Raw genomic sequence first — 16,012 nt, 5'->3', positions numbered from 1 at the left:
AATTCTATGTTTTCACAGGTTTGTGTGTTTTTTAATGGTCAAATTTATTGATGAAATCTTTTCAAACAAGAGTTTAAAATAATCGTCTCATAGAGTTGCATTTTTACGAAAGCGTAAGCAAATGGTACATTTTATTGACTGCACTCAAGTGAAATTTGTTACATGAAAGATCAGGTTTATTTTGAAAACCACATGACATCTATTGCACTTCTGTCCATCCTGGGAGAGGGATCCCTCCTCTGTTGCTCTCCCACAGGTTTCTTCCTCTTTCCTCCCGTTAAAGGGTTTTTTGGGGAGTTTTTCCTGTTCCGATGTGAGGGTTCCGGGACAAGAGGATGTCAAATGTGTACATATTGTAAAGCCCTCTGAGGCAAATTTGTAATTTGTGATTTTGGGCTATACAAAAATAAATTTAATTAAATTTGATTTAATTGAACCACATCGTTGACTGGGAGGAGGGAATGTGGTAGAAACGGCGTAGGTAGAAGGTGTGTCATGGTGGAAAAGAATACTTATACAGGAAGATACAGGAAACACATTCACATGCAGTCTTGTCCGACCAACTGTCGCTCCTGTTACTTCACTTTATCAACATGGACGGTAAGTGAATTTGTTTTACACTTTTCTCTCATATTGCTGGACAGTGATCGTACTGTTACAAGAGATTAGATACACAAGATGTTTGTGATGCTTGTGGGCTTCTTTTCATGTTACATACATCATTCTGTTTTGACCAAATATGATTTTTATTGTAATTGAGCTCATGTGTATCTCAAATGAAAACAACCAAAAGGTGAAAGTACAGAATTATTGATGAACATTATTCTCTTTCAGTGTCAAACAGAAGGAGAATTGTCATCGTGGGAAAAACTGGAGTTGGGAAAAGCAGCCTGGCTAACACCATATTTGGAGAAGAACTGTTCAAGATCGACCACAATGCTAACTCTGCAACAAGTGAATGTCGAGCGGAAACTAAATCTGTCAATGGAAGAAACATCACTGTGATCGACACTCCTGGTCTCTTCGACACAGATCGATCTGAGGAGGAGCTGAAGTCTGAAACAGTGAAGTGCAACACAGAGTTCTCTCCTGGGCCTCATGCTTTTCTCATCTTGCTTAAAGTGGAGAAATTCACAAAGCAGGAGCAGGCTGTCATCACAGAAATAAAGCAATACTTCTCTGAAGAAGTTTTCAAATATGCGACAGTTCTCTTCACTCATGGTGACCAGCTCCCTGAAGGACAGACCATTGAGGACTTTGTCCGTGATAATACGCTTGTGAGTGAGCTGGTGAAGAAGTGCGGAGGCCGCTGCCACGTCATTGATAATAAATACTGGAAGAACAACCAGCAGGAACAGCAGGAATAGCAGTAGGCACACTGGTACGGGCAGTTACACGAGGAGCAATAAAAGGAGTTCTTAGAGGATACGATGCAGCTGAAGGATGTTGTGAAAAAATGTTGTAGCTGTCTTTCACACTTAGAGCAGGTTTAAGAATGAAACAGAAGCTCTCAGAGGCGTATAGTTAAATCAAAGCAATAGATTTATTTATCAACAGAGTTACCCAGCCCAGCCATCAAAAACAAGCTTGGGTGCTAATGGATGAACTTCGCAGAGATTCACCATGAGACACGCTTCAACACATCAGCGTGAAACTTAATATAGGGGTCCGCCCCTTGATACACATTGGCCAAAGTCAAAGATGCAGGCGTGGCACGTTTGTACGTTATGGCGCCTGGATGGAGGCCGTGGATGTCCATCCACCTTGGCCCCTCCCAGTAGGCGTTGGTTTCCATCAGTGTGAGTGAGGTGATGAATGCGAGAGGTCCTAAGAAAGAGTGTGTGAAGAAGCCGGGCTCAGCTGGGGCGTTGGCCCTCGCTTGAATCTCACTGTCTTATCTATCTGAAAGATGGCTGCCTGTTCCTTGTGACGCAGTTAAATAAGTAACCTTTCACCTGCTTCTCTCTGGCCTTAGTGTATGCTGTGAGCACTGTATAAGTGGTTAATAGAGCTGCATAAGCTAATGGTTATTAAAACTACAAATATGCTAGTGATTAATTAAACTGTATATAAGTCAATTGCTACTTAAAGCTGTATATATAAGCTAGTTGCTACTTAAACTGTATATAAGCTAGTTGCTGATTAAAGCTGTATATAAGCTAATTTTATCAACAAGGAGCAGACACACCACGCAAAGCAGCAGAAGGGGCAGCAAAAGCTGTCATGGATGATGTACGATCTGTCTTTGAAGCTGCTGCTCAGACAGCCAAGTACAAATCAGAATCAGAAGCTTCACTCAGCCCTCAGAGCCCTGACTCTTAAAGATGGGGAGATCATTAAAAAGGTCACACCTCTCTTCAGATAAAATGAAACCTTGAACTATTGAGATGATCATGTTTATTCATGTAATATGTAATGGGTTGAATATCTTGCCTGAGCTTTAATCTTGAAAATGACACGTACCTGTACTTCAGATTATATATTGTAGGCCTACATACATGTCTGAACCAGGAAACGTTTTATAATCCATGTACAGCATCATGTTGTTGAACAATAGTTGTGCTTCTTTGTGGATTACAATGTATCACCAAGACAAAAAAGAACAATGAATAAATTGCAACCTGTTGAAAAAATGATATTTGAGCAAATCAAGTTTTTACTTGGTAAAGTAAACTACCCTCCCCCACCACACACACACACACACACACACACACACACACACTCACACACACACACACACACACACACGCACGCACGCACACACACACACACACACACACACACACACACACACACACTTACAGGAAGTGAAAGTGAGTAAATAAAAGCAGAGTCCAACCGCAGGAGAAGAGATACGTCGGATTTCTGTTCTAGAAGCAGACAGTAAGTTAGAGTTACTTATTTCAGTCATTATTATTTGTTAACGCTGCTCACTGTACATTACTCTGTGACATAACATATCATGGAAAGCTGTAAACGAATTTTTGGTGTTCCTGGAGTTCTTGGTGACGAATGTGTTAAAACGTTTTTTCCCCCCAAAAACCACCATCTTGAAAGAAGAAGATCGTTTGCAGAAGTGGCTGCTTCTTCAACAGAAACATCAACAATTATATGAATGTGAAATTAAACTTTATAGTGTGATCACAAGAAAAAAGATCTGCTGTTTATTAACACATGCGTTAAAACTTCGCCCTTCCTTTCCGGAGGGGGGGGGGAAGAGAGAGAGAGAGAGAGAGAGAGAGAGAGAGAGAGAGAGAGAGAGAGAGATAGAGAGAGAGAGAGAGAGAGAGAGAGAGAGAGAGAGAGATAGAGAGCGAGAGAGAGAGAGAGAGAGAGAGAGAGAATATCTGACCCCTAGCAACGCCCTGAACGCAGTTGAATAAGACAAAAGAGAAAATGCAGGCAGAGGGAAGGTTCTCTGCAGTTACAGACACCACCACACACTTCTAGTCATAAGTGATGATTGAGAGGGATTCTTTTTGTCTGTACATTGTTTTGTTAGGAAACTCCTGCATACCTTATATTATATTATACCTTTAAGATATCAGAGAAACAAGTTGAGCAAACGTTAGCCGCAGATAGAAGAAGAAACACATTTTTAACATGAAACTACTTTATTCAGTCTTTGCCGGAGTTAACTGCCGGGTCTGTCTGTTTTTGAGAGGAGGACCAGTCCGGGAGAAGTTGACTACAATGGTGGTAAAGACAACAACTCCCATGATCCCACGCTACGACGCCAACAAACTCCATCTGTTATTGTTTTGTGACAGACCCCTAGCAGCAGAGAATTAGATATTGTGGTTACAAATACAAAACAGTGTAACAACACTAAGAAATTAGTTAAATGTCTTACAAAAATATGGAAAAAAGTAATGCTGAATATTGTTATTAATATATATATATATATAAAATATGTATTTTACTACAAAACATTCAGGCAGCTTTTAATTAAAAAAGTGTCGCTGGTGGGAGGTCATAAACTTATTTCAATGTGTCACATACACGTTTATTCAACATTTAGATAAATGTAAGTATCAGATCAGACTCTGTTCCAGATACATAAAATGACTCAGATCTGGATCAGGGCCAAGAAAACCTGACCATCCCTTAAGACCTGTTTACAGAATGATCCTCTGTGTTATTCACCACAATAGATTAACTGATAGTGATTTGTACGTTTAGAAGATATTAGATATGTAAAATGTTCTTGATGCTCGTTGGCCTCTTTTAAAGTATTGACACCATTCTTCATTCTCTTATTATGCTTATGCAGCTGTTTGATAAGAACCAACAGATTTCTGACCAACAAGGTGTTTTTGTTGTGATTGAGCTCATGTGTATCTTCTTCTTATATATGAAAACAGACAAAAAACAAACGCACACTATTATTGATGAACATTATTCTCTTTCAGTGTCCAACAGAAGGAGAATTGTCATCCTGGGAAAAACTGGAGTTGGGAAAAGCAGCGTGGCTAACATCATATTTGGAGAAGAACTGTTCAAGATCGGCGACAATGCTAACTCTGCAACAAGTGAATGTCGAGCAGAAACTAAACCTGTCAATGGAAGAAACATCACTGTGATTGACACTCCTGGTCTCTTCGACACAGTTCGACCTGAGGAGGAGATGAAGTCTGAAATAGTGAAGTGCATCACAGAGTGCGCTCCTGGGCCTCATGCTTTTCTCATCGTGTTTAAAGTGGAGAGATTCACAGAGCAGGAGCAGGCTGTCATCACCAAGATAAAGCAATACTTCTCTGAAGAAGTTTTCAAATATGCGACAGTTCTCTTCACTCATGGTGACCAGCTCAAGGAAGGACAGACCATTGAGGACTTTGTCCGTGATAATAAGCTTGTGAGTGAGCTGGTGAAGAAGTGCGGAGGCCGCTGCCACGTCATTGATAATAAATACTGGAAGAACAACCAGCAGGATGAATACAGGAGCAACAAGTTCCAAGTGAAGAAGCTACTCAACACAATAGAAAAGATGATTGAGGCAAATGAAGGAAGGTGCTACACCAATGAGATGCTACAAGCAGTGGAGGGAATGATAAAACAGGAGGAGGAACGCATTAGACAGTCATCAGGAAACATGTCAGAGGAAGAGATCAGAGAGAAGGCTAAAGAAAGAGTGTATAAGAGGCTTTTGATCAATTTGGCAGGTATCACAACAGGTGCATTGTTAGGAGCTCTTTTTGGTGTAGTGTTGATAGGTGGAGAGGTTTACAAACTTGTAAAGAAAGTTCTGCTGGAGCCAGGACAATGTGAAAGAGTTTTACCCAAAATTGCAGCAGCAGCAGCAACAGCAACAGCAACAGCAGGAGGAATAGCAAGAACAGCAGGAATAACAGTAGGCACACTGGTACGGGCAATTACACGAGGAGCAATAAAAGGAGTTCTTAGAGGATACGATGCAGCTGAAGGAGCAGACACACCACGCAAAGCAGCAGAAGGGGCAGTAAAAGCTGTCATGGATGATGTACGATCTGTCTTTGAAGCTGCTGCTCAGACACCCAAGTACAAATCAGAATCAGAAGCTTCACTCAGCCCTCAGAGCCCTGACTCTTAAAGATGGGGAGATCATTAAAAAGGTCACACCTCTCTTCAGATAAAATGAAACCTTGAGCTATTGAGATGATCATGTTTATTCATGTAATATGTAATGGGTTGAATATCTTGCCTGAGCTTTAATCTTGAAAATGACACGTACCTGTACTTCAGATTATATATTGTAGGCCTACATACATGTCTGAACCAGGAAACGTTTTATAATCCATGTACAGCATCATGTTGTTGAACAATAGTTGTGCTTCTTTGTGGATTACAATGTATCACCAAGACAAAAAAGAACAATGAATAAATTGCAACCTGTTGAAAAAATGATATTTGAGCAAATCAAGTTTTTACTTGGTAAACTACCCTCCCCCACCACACACACACACACACACACACACACACACACACACACACACTCACACACACACACACTTACACACACACACTCACACACACACACACTTACACACACACACTCACACACACACACACTTACACACACACACACACACACACACACACACACACTCACACACACACACACACACACACACCTGTTAGTATGGTAAGTAACTTCATTCAGTTATTATTATATGTCAACGCTGCTCACTGTCCATTAATTTATGACATATATGAACCTGGAAAGTCATATTTGATGATAAAATATCATAAATGATCACATTTGAACAATTGTAACCAAACTGCAGCAGCCGAGCATGCAGCGTCCTGTGAGAGGACGAGTCACATGTTTGGTGTTTGTGACGCGTCGACCGTCAACATAATCTGGCCAGTAACATTTCAGCAGAGTATCCATGTCATGTATATCTGAGAAGACTGCTGCTGAAAGCTTTGTCAGCTGCTATAAACTACATATCAACATGTTCTGTTTCATTCACTGAATCATTTTCATTCTCAAAATGTTGAATTCAAATATAAAAATATAATAAAACAAAAGAATGCATTGGACTCAAGTCCTCTCTGGTAGTTTTCCTCCCCTTCTCCGTTTACACTCGCTGTAAGACTGTTACTCTGAAAAAGACTCTAATAATTGACCTGATGAACACGTTGAGTCTTTATGTCTCATTCAGGTTCATGACTTTACTTTCTACAGGAGATGTGCACTATTAAGTACATTGGACGTGTTACTGTGAGCCTAAACTAAACAAACTGCTGGTGCCTCACCTGCCCACTAGAGAGCAGTGTCATGTAATGATTCGGGTGATGACTTCACCTGGCCTTTAGTTCTGACTTTGAAATATTAGCTTTCACACTACTAATGAGAAAAAAATGACTTTAACATGCTGCTAATACATTATAATATTTGATTTAAATATAAAGTATTCTACCAACAATAACACCATATAGCTGAGGAGACCCATGATCACATTTACATGAATGAAGTAACACAGCTAATTGAGTTCTTCATTCATGTTAATGTTTGTGAACTGTTCATATATTGTGACACTACGGTAAAAGCTGCTGCAATCTATTCCAACCACACAAATATGGAACAAGTATTCCATGTGTGGGACTTGGTATTTGATGAGGTTGTGCTTTTAGTCCGAGTCGGCAAAAACAATGTAAAAGTAAGACGACTGAACATTGAACAAACTGCTTCAGTTTGACATCACTGCACAGGATTCAAGGTGTCTTACTGAACTGGGTCACATGTTCATAACTATAAAAGAACATTCGTCAGAAGTTGGAAATCACCGTCATGTATCAGCACCTTGTTGACCTGCTGTCAGTGTTTGGTATGTGAAGTACTGTAGGGGTGTGGAGGATGAACAAAGACATCTTAACATGCCTCAAAAAACATCTTAACATGCCTCAAAAAACATCTTAACATGCCTCAGCTGTTGTGTAATATGCAACAGAGCCGGTGCTTTTCTCTGATGCGTACACTTGTATGAAAATAGAAGTGAACGCTGTGACGTGCTCGTACCAAGAAACAAGTCAAACAGGTGTTGAAAGAAAAGACAAACAGTCACAACACCTCTAGAGACACTTTTATCCCTTCACTGATTTATATTTATTGACAGAGCGATAAGTTATGATTACTTATTCTCAGTTATTCTACACACACAGACAATTCTATGTTTTCACAGGTTTGTGTGTTTTTTAATGGTCAAATTTATTGATGAAATCTTTTCAAACAAGAGTTTAAAATAATCGTCTCATAGAGTTGCATTTTTACGAAAGCGTAAGCAAATGGTACATTTTATTGACTGCACTCAAGTGAAATTTGTTACATGAAAGATCAGGTTTATTTTGAAAACCACATGACATCTATTGCACTTCTGTCCATCCTGGGAGAGGGATCCCTCCTCTGTTGCTCTCCCACAGGTTTCTTCCTCTTTCCTCCCGTTAAAGGGTTTTTTGGGGAGTTTTTCCTGTTCCGATGTGAGGGTTCCGGGACAAGAGGATGTCAAATGTGTACATATTGTAAAGCCCTCTGAGGCAAATTTGTAATTTGTGATTTTGGGCTATACAAAAATAAATTTAATTAAATTTGATTTAATTGAACCACATCGTTGACTGGGAGGAGGGAATGTGGTAGAAACGGCGTAGGTAGAAGGTGTGTCATGGTGGAAAAGAATACTTATACAGGAAGATACAGGAAACACATTCACATGCAGTCTTGTCCGACCCACTGTCGCTCCTGTTACTTCACTTTATCAACATGGACGGTAAGTTAATTTGTTTTACACTTTTTCTCTCATATTGCTGGACAGTGATCGTACTGTTACAAGAGATTAGATACACAAGATGTTTGTGATGCTTGTGGGCTTCTTTTCATGTTACATACATCATTCTGTTATTACAATAATGCAACTGTTTTATTAGTAAAGTATGAACTGCTTTCCCTTTTCATTGTGACTTTTGACAAATTATGATTTTTATTGTAATTGAGCTCATGTGTATCTTACATGAAAACATCCAAAAGGTGAAAGTACAGTATTATTGATGGACATTATTCTCTTTCAGTGCCAAACAGAAGGAGAATAAAAACAGAATAGAATAGATAGAAAATGGTGGAAGAGGAACCACAGGTTTTTGTAAATTTTGCAGCATTTTAACACCATGAAGTAAAATATTTCAAAACTCATAATAGGAAATAACTAAACTGAATATTATTATTAATATATATATATAATATATTATATGTATTTTATTAAAAAACATTCAGGCAGCAGCTTTTTATTCTCAGTCGTTGACTTTGTCTTTCACTCTTTAAAATGATAAACCTGTTGCTGGTGGCAGGTCATGAACTTGTGAGGGTTGTGTTCTCTCTTAAGGTGACTGTACTCCAAAGACTGTAAAGGTTGTTTTCATGAGTCACATTATTCCAGTTAAACTTAACTGAATATCATATATATAATTTAAGATGATCGATGTAATAGTTCTGAATCAGGAACTCCAGTATTTGGATCAAGTAGCTCGTGAAAACTGAGGAGCGCCACATGTTGTAGGCTAAAGCTAATATTTCAATGTGTCACATACACGTTTATTCAACATTTAGATAAATGTAAGTATCAGATCAGACTCTGTTCCAGATACATAAAATGACTCAGATCTGGATCAGGGCCAAGAAAACCTGACCATCCTTTAAGACCTGTTTACAGAATGATCCTCTGTGTTATTCACCACAATAGATTAACTGATAGTGATTTGTACTTTTAGAATATGTTCGATATTTAAAATGTTCTTGATGCTCGTTGGCCTCTTTTAAAGTATTGACACCATTCTTCATTCTCTTATTATGCTTATGCAGCTGTTTGATAAGAACCAACAGATTTCTGACCAACAAGGTGTTTTTGTTGTGATTGAGCTCATGTGTATCTTCTTCTTATATATGAAAACAGACAAAAAACAAATGCACAGTATTATTGATGAACATTATTCTCTTTCAGTGTCAAACACAAGGAGAATTGTCATCCTGGGAAAAACTGGAGTTGGGAAAAGCAGCCTGGCTAACACCATATTTGGAGAAGAACTGTTCAAGATCGGCCACACTGCCAACTCTGCAACAAGTGAATGTCGAGCGGAAACTAAACCTGTCAATGGAAGAAACATCACTGTGATTGACACTCCTGGTTTCTTCGACACAGATCGATCTGAGGAGGAGCTGAAGTCTGAAATAGTGAAGTGCATCATAGAGTGCGCTCCTGGGCTTCATGCTTTTCTCATCGTGTTTAAAGTGGGGAGATTCACAGAGCAGGAGCAGGCTGTCATCACTAAGATAAAAGAATACTTCTCTGAAGAAGTTTTCCAATATGCGACAGTTCTCTTCACTCATGGTGACCAGCTCGTGAAAGAACAGACCATTGAGGACTTTATCCGTGATAATAAGCTTGTGAGTGATCTGGTGAAGAAGTGCGGAGGCCGCTGCCACGTCACTGATAATAAAGACTGGAAGAACGACCAGCAGGATGAATACAGGAGAAACCAGTTCCAAGTGAAAGAGCTACTCAACACAATAGAAAAGATGAGTGAGGCAAACAATGGAAACTGCGTCACCAATGAGATGCTACAAGCAGTGGAGTCAGAAACAAAACAGGAGCAGGCACACATTAGACAGTCATCAGGAAACATGTCAGAGGAAGAGATCAGAGAGAAGGCTAAAGAAAGAGTGTATAATAGGCTTTTGATCAGACTGGCAGGTATTACAACAGGTGCATTGTTAGGAGCTCTTTTTGGTGTACAATTGATGGTCAAAGCAGTTATCTTAGCTTTAAAAACAGGACATGATTTAGCCTCAGGGCTATTACCAGCAGAAAAAGTTGCAGCACTAAAAGAAAGAGTAGACGGAGTAGTTGTAGAATCAGTATTCACTCCTACAGTGGGATCTGCTGCAGTGGGAGCGGTGGCAGGGGCTGTTACAGGATATTATGCAGCTGAGGGAGCAGAGACAGCATTTGAAGCAGCAAGGAGGGCAGCAGAGGCTGTCAATAATGGAAAAAAACATATTGAAGACAAACTTTGTTTAATGCTGTAAAACAGGGGTCTTCAACGTTTTTCAGGCCAAGGACCCCCAAACTGATAGAGATGGAACAGGGACCCCCGACTATATATATTGTATAAAATTGTGTTTTATATTAAATGGGCCGAGTGCCATGTATAAACATACCTCTTTATTGTGCACTAAGCTATTCAAATAATACACAGGTTCATATATTCATGTTTCTATTTTAAACATGTGCAAGGTACAGTGAGTAGGGAGGCCGTGCCACTGACACTTATAAACATACCTTGTCAGCTGATACCAATGCCAATATCAACATTGTCTGTTAATTGCATGATAATCATGCACACAAGCTGTTCAAATTGATGTTTTCATTTTAAATGTAAATGTGGAAACGAAAATGAGGGATGGCCTATTAGTGCCACTGCCATGCATAAACATACCTGTTATCTTGCATACAATACTGAACTATTAAGATAATGGACAGATTCATGTTTAGAGAAAAACTTTTTTTTAAGTTTTTTAAATTTTTATTGTGTAATCAACCAAAAATTTCGCGGACCCCCTGTTGAAGACCTCTGTTCTTCTAAACAATATTTAATCACTGAGATTGATATGTTTATTCATAAGTAATATGTAATACGTTGTATGTATTGTTTGAGTTTCAAAGTCACTTATTCCTGTTTCACCAGTGAACCACAGAGTGATTTAACCACAAAGATAAAACATTTTTAAAAGCATGAATGAAGTCTTTAAATGGCTGTATTTCTGTCTCCTGTTGAAACATTGTTCACAGTTTCCTGTTACAGAGCGAACCAGAAAATGTCACTTAATGTACAAAATGATTGTGTTGAACAATAGTTGTGGTTCTTCATGGATTACAATGTATCACCAAGACAAATATGAACAACGAATAAATTGAAATCTGTTGAAAAATGTTATTTGACCAAATAAAGTCTTTACTTGGTAAAGTACCCTCCCCCACCACACACACACACACACACACACACACACACACACACACACACACACACACACACACACACACACACACACACACACACACACATACACACACACACACATACAGCCGGTGAAAGTGAAACTTAAACACCAGCAGAGTCTGAGCACGGGACAAGAGACACACAGGAAGGTCGTCTGTTAGTAAGTAACTTCATTCAGTTATTATTATATGTCAACGCTGTTCACTGTACATTACTTTATGACAGATATGATACTGGAAAGTCATATTTGATGATAAAATATCATACATGATCACATTTGAACAATTGTAATCGAACAAGTAAACTGCAGCAGCCGAGCATGCAGCGTCCTGTGAGGGGACGAGTCACATGTTTGGTGTTTGTGACGCGTCGACCATCAACATAATCTGGCCAGTAACATTTCAGCAGAGTATCCATGTCATGTATATCTGAGAAGACTGCTGCTGAAAGCTTTGTCAGCTGCTATAAACTACTTATCAAGTAATAAAGATAAAGTAAAGTTAATATTTTACTGTTTCCACTGAGAGAGCAACTAAACAGAGACTCAAACTACCAAAGAACACGTAGTATTGGACTCTATTTCAGCAACCTATGGCAGCACAGAGTTAACCAACATGTAGAGAGTAGAGAGTAGAGAGAGGCATGTCTGATGGTGGGAATTTATACGATGAGACGTTCAGGACAACATGTAGAAGAGTTTTGATTGTATTTTGGCACAATGACGGACCCTTTACAGCACATAACCATAATCATAACAATACTCAGCACGCTTGCGATGAGCATAAACTAATCCACACACACGGAGCACATTGCTGTCGCAGATATTCAGTCAATAACACAGATTCAGCATATTTTGTAATGTTCTGATGGCTTGAATTCAAGTCCACAGAGAAGACTTAATATTGGCTGCAATCTTTATACTGTAAGTCTGCGCAAGATCAAGAAAAGTTTGTTTTATGCTTGATGTGTTTTGTCTGGACATGTCGTTTTATTTCAAGCATTTAAAGAAATGAAAGAAAACCATGACAGTCATCATTTTAGTTGTGTAGCTTTTTTAAATGCAACAGAGCTTGTGCTTAATAATAATAGTAAATTTATGTAGATGGTTAAAAGTGTAGAAAAACAGGATTAGTGAAAGGGAGAGAGAAATAGTTGCAATTACAAAGCAACTTAAATTCAATGATATTCTGAAAATGATGAAGGATGAAGACTTTGAGACATGATTAGATGATTTTCTCTTTATATTTTTTTTCACTCTTACAATGTTGAATTCAAATGTAATAATCTAAAAATACATTTGGAGGAATTGTCAGCATTGATATCCTATAAAATGACAAATGTTCTGTTATGTAGACATTTGTGGTAGACCCTTGTTATTACTTATGCTGCAGTATCTTGATGCCTGTATGTACCTGAATGAGAACAAGTCTAATGTACTTTGATCGTTCCTTCAGGCCGCAGCTGAGAAACACGTCGGACAGGTCGAAAGAAACGAAGCAAGAGGGAAGTCACAGCGAGAGAACAAGAGAAAAGAATCCCAGAGGAGACGTCTCGCGGATCTGAGTCCTTTTTTGCACCGATTTCTACGTTTTCACAGCATGGACAGTAAGTTGGGCTTATTTTTTCAACTGTTGAGCGCCATAGACTTTTATCCAAATTAACATTGTTAACAATTCTGTATGTATTTGGATCTCAAAACTCACAACTAATGCTACATCTAGGTTAAAATATATTTCAGTTCGTTGTATTATATTTTAGTTGGAACGTATATCATTTTCACTTTGATAAAATAAGCTCTGATAGATGCTGCTTTAAAATCTTATTCATCAAGATTCCTCCAAACAGGATTTGTGGATTATAATGTCATGTAAAATTATTTCTTAGTCTTGCTGTGTCATTAAAAAAAGGTATGACAGTATCCATGAGTTCATTCTCAGAACAATGAAGTTTAAAATGCACACCTGTCAGGTAGCTGTATCTGTCACGGTCCCTAAAAATGAATTTATTTTGAAACATGACTTTTTTTGACGTGATTTTTAAAAGGAGCTGTATTTAACATTCTTAATATTAATATAGAAGCAAACAAATATTTGCTTTGTAAAGATATAGCAGAGTAATGTCTACATGAGCAGAGAATGAAGTTGCTCTCCCTGTGAGCCGCCTGCCATGTTAAGAGCCGTTGAGAGGCAATCAAATACTTTCTATATCATAAACGGTTTATCAATCAAAGTGTGTGCTAGTGATCCACAGTAATATGCAACACGTGTGTGTCCGTGTGCTCCCCGATCAACAAGTTAACTTTTAGTCTGTAAAACGTCATGTTTGTTTGGAAAAGGTCAGTGTGACCAGAACTAAAATACTACATTCTTCCATTGATCCGGACCAAATGATCCAAAGTACAGGTGTGAAAGCAAGAGACAAGTGCACTGATTTACTGACAGAGAGTCACTTTTCTCTTCTAGTGTCGAACACATTGAGGATTGTTCTGCTGGGGAAAACAGGAGTTGGAAAGAGCAGCCTTGCCAACAACATATTTGGAGAGGCCAAATTCAAAATAAACAATTTGAATGACTTGAAATCGCATTGTACTGCAGCCGAAACCAAATCTGTCAATGGAAGAAGCGTCACCCTGATCGACACTCCTGGCTTCTTTGAGCCAGGCAGGTCTGAGGAGAAGACCAACCCTGAGCTGCTGAGGTGCATCACAGAGTGCGCTCCTGGGCCTCACGCTCTCCTCATCGTGCTTAAAGTGGAGAAGTTCACAGAGCAGGAGAAGGCTGTCGTCACACAGATCTGTGAAGACTTCTCTGAAAACGCTCTAAAATATGCTGTGATCGTCTTCACTCATGGTGACCAGCTCCCAGAGGGAATGAAAATGGAGACGTATGTCGAGCAGAGTAAGGGTCTGAGCGATCTGGTGAAGCAGTGCGGGGGCCGATGCCACGTCGTCGACAATAAATACTGGAAGAACAACGAGGACTACAGAAGTAACCAGTTCCAGGTGGCAGAGCTGCTCGACACCATAGACGAGCTAGTGACAGAGAACAATGGAGGATTCTACACCGATGAAAAGCTACAAGAAGTGGAGGAAGACATTCAGGAAGAGGAAGAGCGCATGAGACGATCCTCAGGAAACAAGTCACAGGAAGAGATCAGGAAGCAGGCGAGAAGCAACGTCTTTAAGAAGCAGGCGGACGATGCAGCTCCAACATGGAAGAGAGGTTTTTGGGGGGTCGTAATCATAGCTGGATTATTTGCAATTGTCTCAGCTGTGTTGATCAATTTAAGACCTGCGAAGGTGTCAGAGGAAGCACCGCTATTTAATGAACAATTATCAGCACCAGAACTGGCAGAAGTGGTGGTAGAACAAGCTGGGAGAGCTTTAGGCGCGTCTCCACCAGAGACCCCTCCAACTACAGTAGGAGGGGTAGTTGAGGTAATACTCACACCGGTGAAGGTAATACAAAAGGCATTTGAAGTTATCATGGAACAAATGTATGCTTTGTATGAAAGAACGTACGATCCTTGGAATCCATTTGAATGAACACTGAAGCAGAATCATAAATCTACTATGTAACATTAAAACAGCTGATTGATCACATGTCTTATCGGCTTCTTTTTTCATCCATTCATGCTGTTAAAGTCGAAGGCTGACTATACTTGTACTTTCTGACTGTCAATGAATGCCATTACAAGACTAAAACACACAATGAATTGACATTGGTATTATCTATATTGATCTTGGTATTATCTATATTAGTAAGTACTGTTTGTGTAGCCAAAGCTAGTCTATATTCCTCTTTTCCTCTGTGCCATAGATCTCCAAATAGCTTTTTGTCAGACCAAGGAGACACGTGCAATGTTCATGTTTATTCTGAAGTTTTGAATCTGTATTTGATTCCCAGAAACAGCAAACAACCGTCATTTTTTACATTTACAAGAAAGAAGTACTCTGGCCACAGGTTGAACACAAAGGCCTTTTTGTTTCCAGTCTGTTTACTGGTAGTTGAGTACGGATGCTGCCAATAAAAACAGATTCAATTCCTTCCAACTTCTTTTGTCTCCCTCAGAGACAAAACACTCCACCCTAAAAAGGTATGAGAAGGTGCAGCCGCCATCTTTGACACGAAACTTATAAAGATGAGTATTCCTTCTATCATGTGTGATATTCTTGATGCCTTTAAAAAAACGCCTAATGCTGCAGGATAGTATTGTTTTCACTGTACAGTATAAATGTAACATGCACTCATGCATCACTGAGTTTAATCACATTCATGGAGCTTTGATGGCAGTGAATGTAGCCGTGTTTGTGAGTGACACACATCACGTAGCTGCATTTATCTGTTAACAATCATTGTGATTGTTTCTTGTACACTGTGGCACTATTAATGTGAGTCTGGTTACACAGCCTGTACGATACTCTCCAGCTGAATATGCCAGTAATAAACCAACTAAAATAACATTCTTTTCAAGCTGTACCTTCCAA

The 16,012-nt window shown here is 39.2% G+C and overlaps 4 protein-coding genes across 4 annotated transcripts; all 4 read left to right on the top strand.

Moving 5' to 3' along the window:
* Positions 1 to 543: 543 nt before the first annotated feature.
* LOC306796785 (GTPase IMAP family member 7-like) lies at positions 544 to 1,367 on the top strand (the record flags this gene model as incomplete). The annotated part of the gene is made up of 2 exons (XM_079295853.1): positions 544 to 600; positions 801 to 1,367. 2 exons carry the CDS (start codon positions 544 to 546, stop codon positions 1,365 to 1,367), a joined length of 624 nt encoding a protein of 207 aa, XP_079151979.1.
* A 2,987-nt stretch (positions 1,368 to 4,354) lies between these two features.
* LOC306796784 (GTPase IMAP family member 7-like) lies at positions 4,355 to 5,828 on the top strand (the record flags this gene model as incomplete). Its single annotated transcript, XM_079295852.1, has 1 exon — positions 4,355 to 5,828. One exon carries the CDS (start codon positions 4,355 to 4,357, stop codon positions 5,567 to 5,569), a length of 1,215 nt encoding a protein of 404 aa, XP_079151978.1. The 3' UTR covers positions 5,570 to 5,828.
* Positions 5,829 to 9,433: 3,605 nt separating this feature from the next.
* On the top strand, positions 9,434 to 12,991 carry LOC306796783 (GTPase IMAP family member 7-like; the record flags this gene model as incomplete). The annotated part of the gene is made up of 2 exons (XM_079295851.1): positions 9,434 to 10,220; positions 12,981 to 12,991. The coding sequence occupies 2 exons, from the start codon at positions 9,434 to 9,436 to the stop codon at positions 12,989 to 12,991; spliced, it is 798 nt and encodes a 265-aa protein (XP_079151977.1).
* On the top strand, positions 11,654 to 15,081 carry LOC306796321 (GTPase IMAP family member 7-like). Its single transcript, XM_079295183.1, has 3 exons — positions 11,654 to 11,686; positions 12,981 to 13,131; positions 13,989 to 15,081. The coding sequence occupies exons 2-3, from the start codon at positions 13,125 to 13,127 to the stop codon at positions 15,068 to 15,070; spliced, it is 1,089 nt and encodes a 362-aa protein (XP_079151309.1). The 5' UTR covers positions 11,654 to 11,686; positions 12,981 to 13,124; the 3' UTR covers positions 15,071 to 15,081.
* The last annotated feature ends 931 nt before the right edge of the window (positions 15,082 to 16,012 follow it).

This window comes from Melanostigma gelatinosum (assembly GCF_949748355.1).
Source record: "Melanostigma gelatinosum genome assembly, chromosome: 23".
Classification (NCBI taxonomy): Eukaryota; Metazoa; Chordata; class Actinopteri; order Perciformes; family Zoarcidae; genus Melanostigma; species Melanostigma gelatinosum.
Note: the sequence above shows the minus strand (reverse complement) of the source record. Positions and strands in the feature narration are given on the sequence as shown.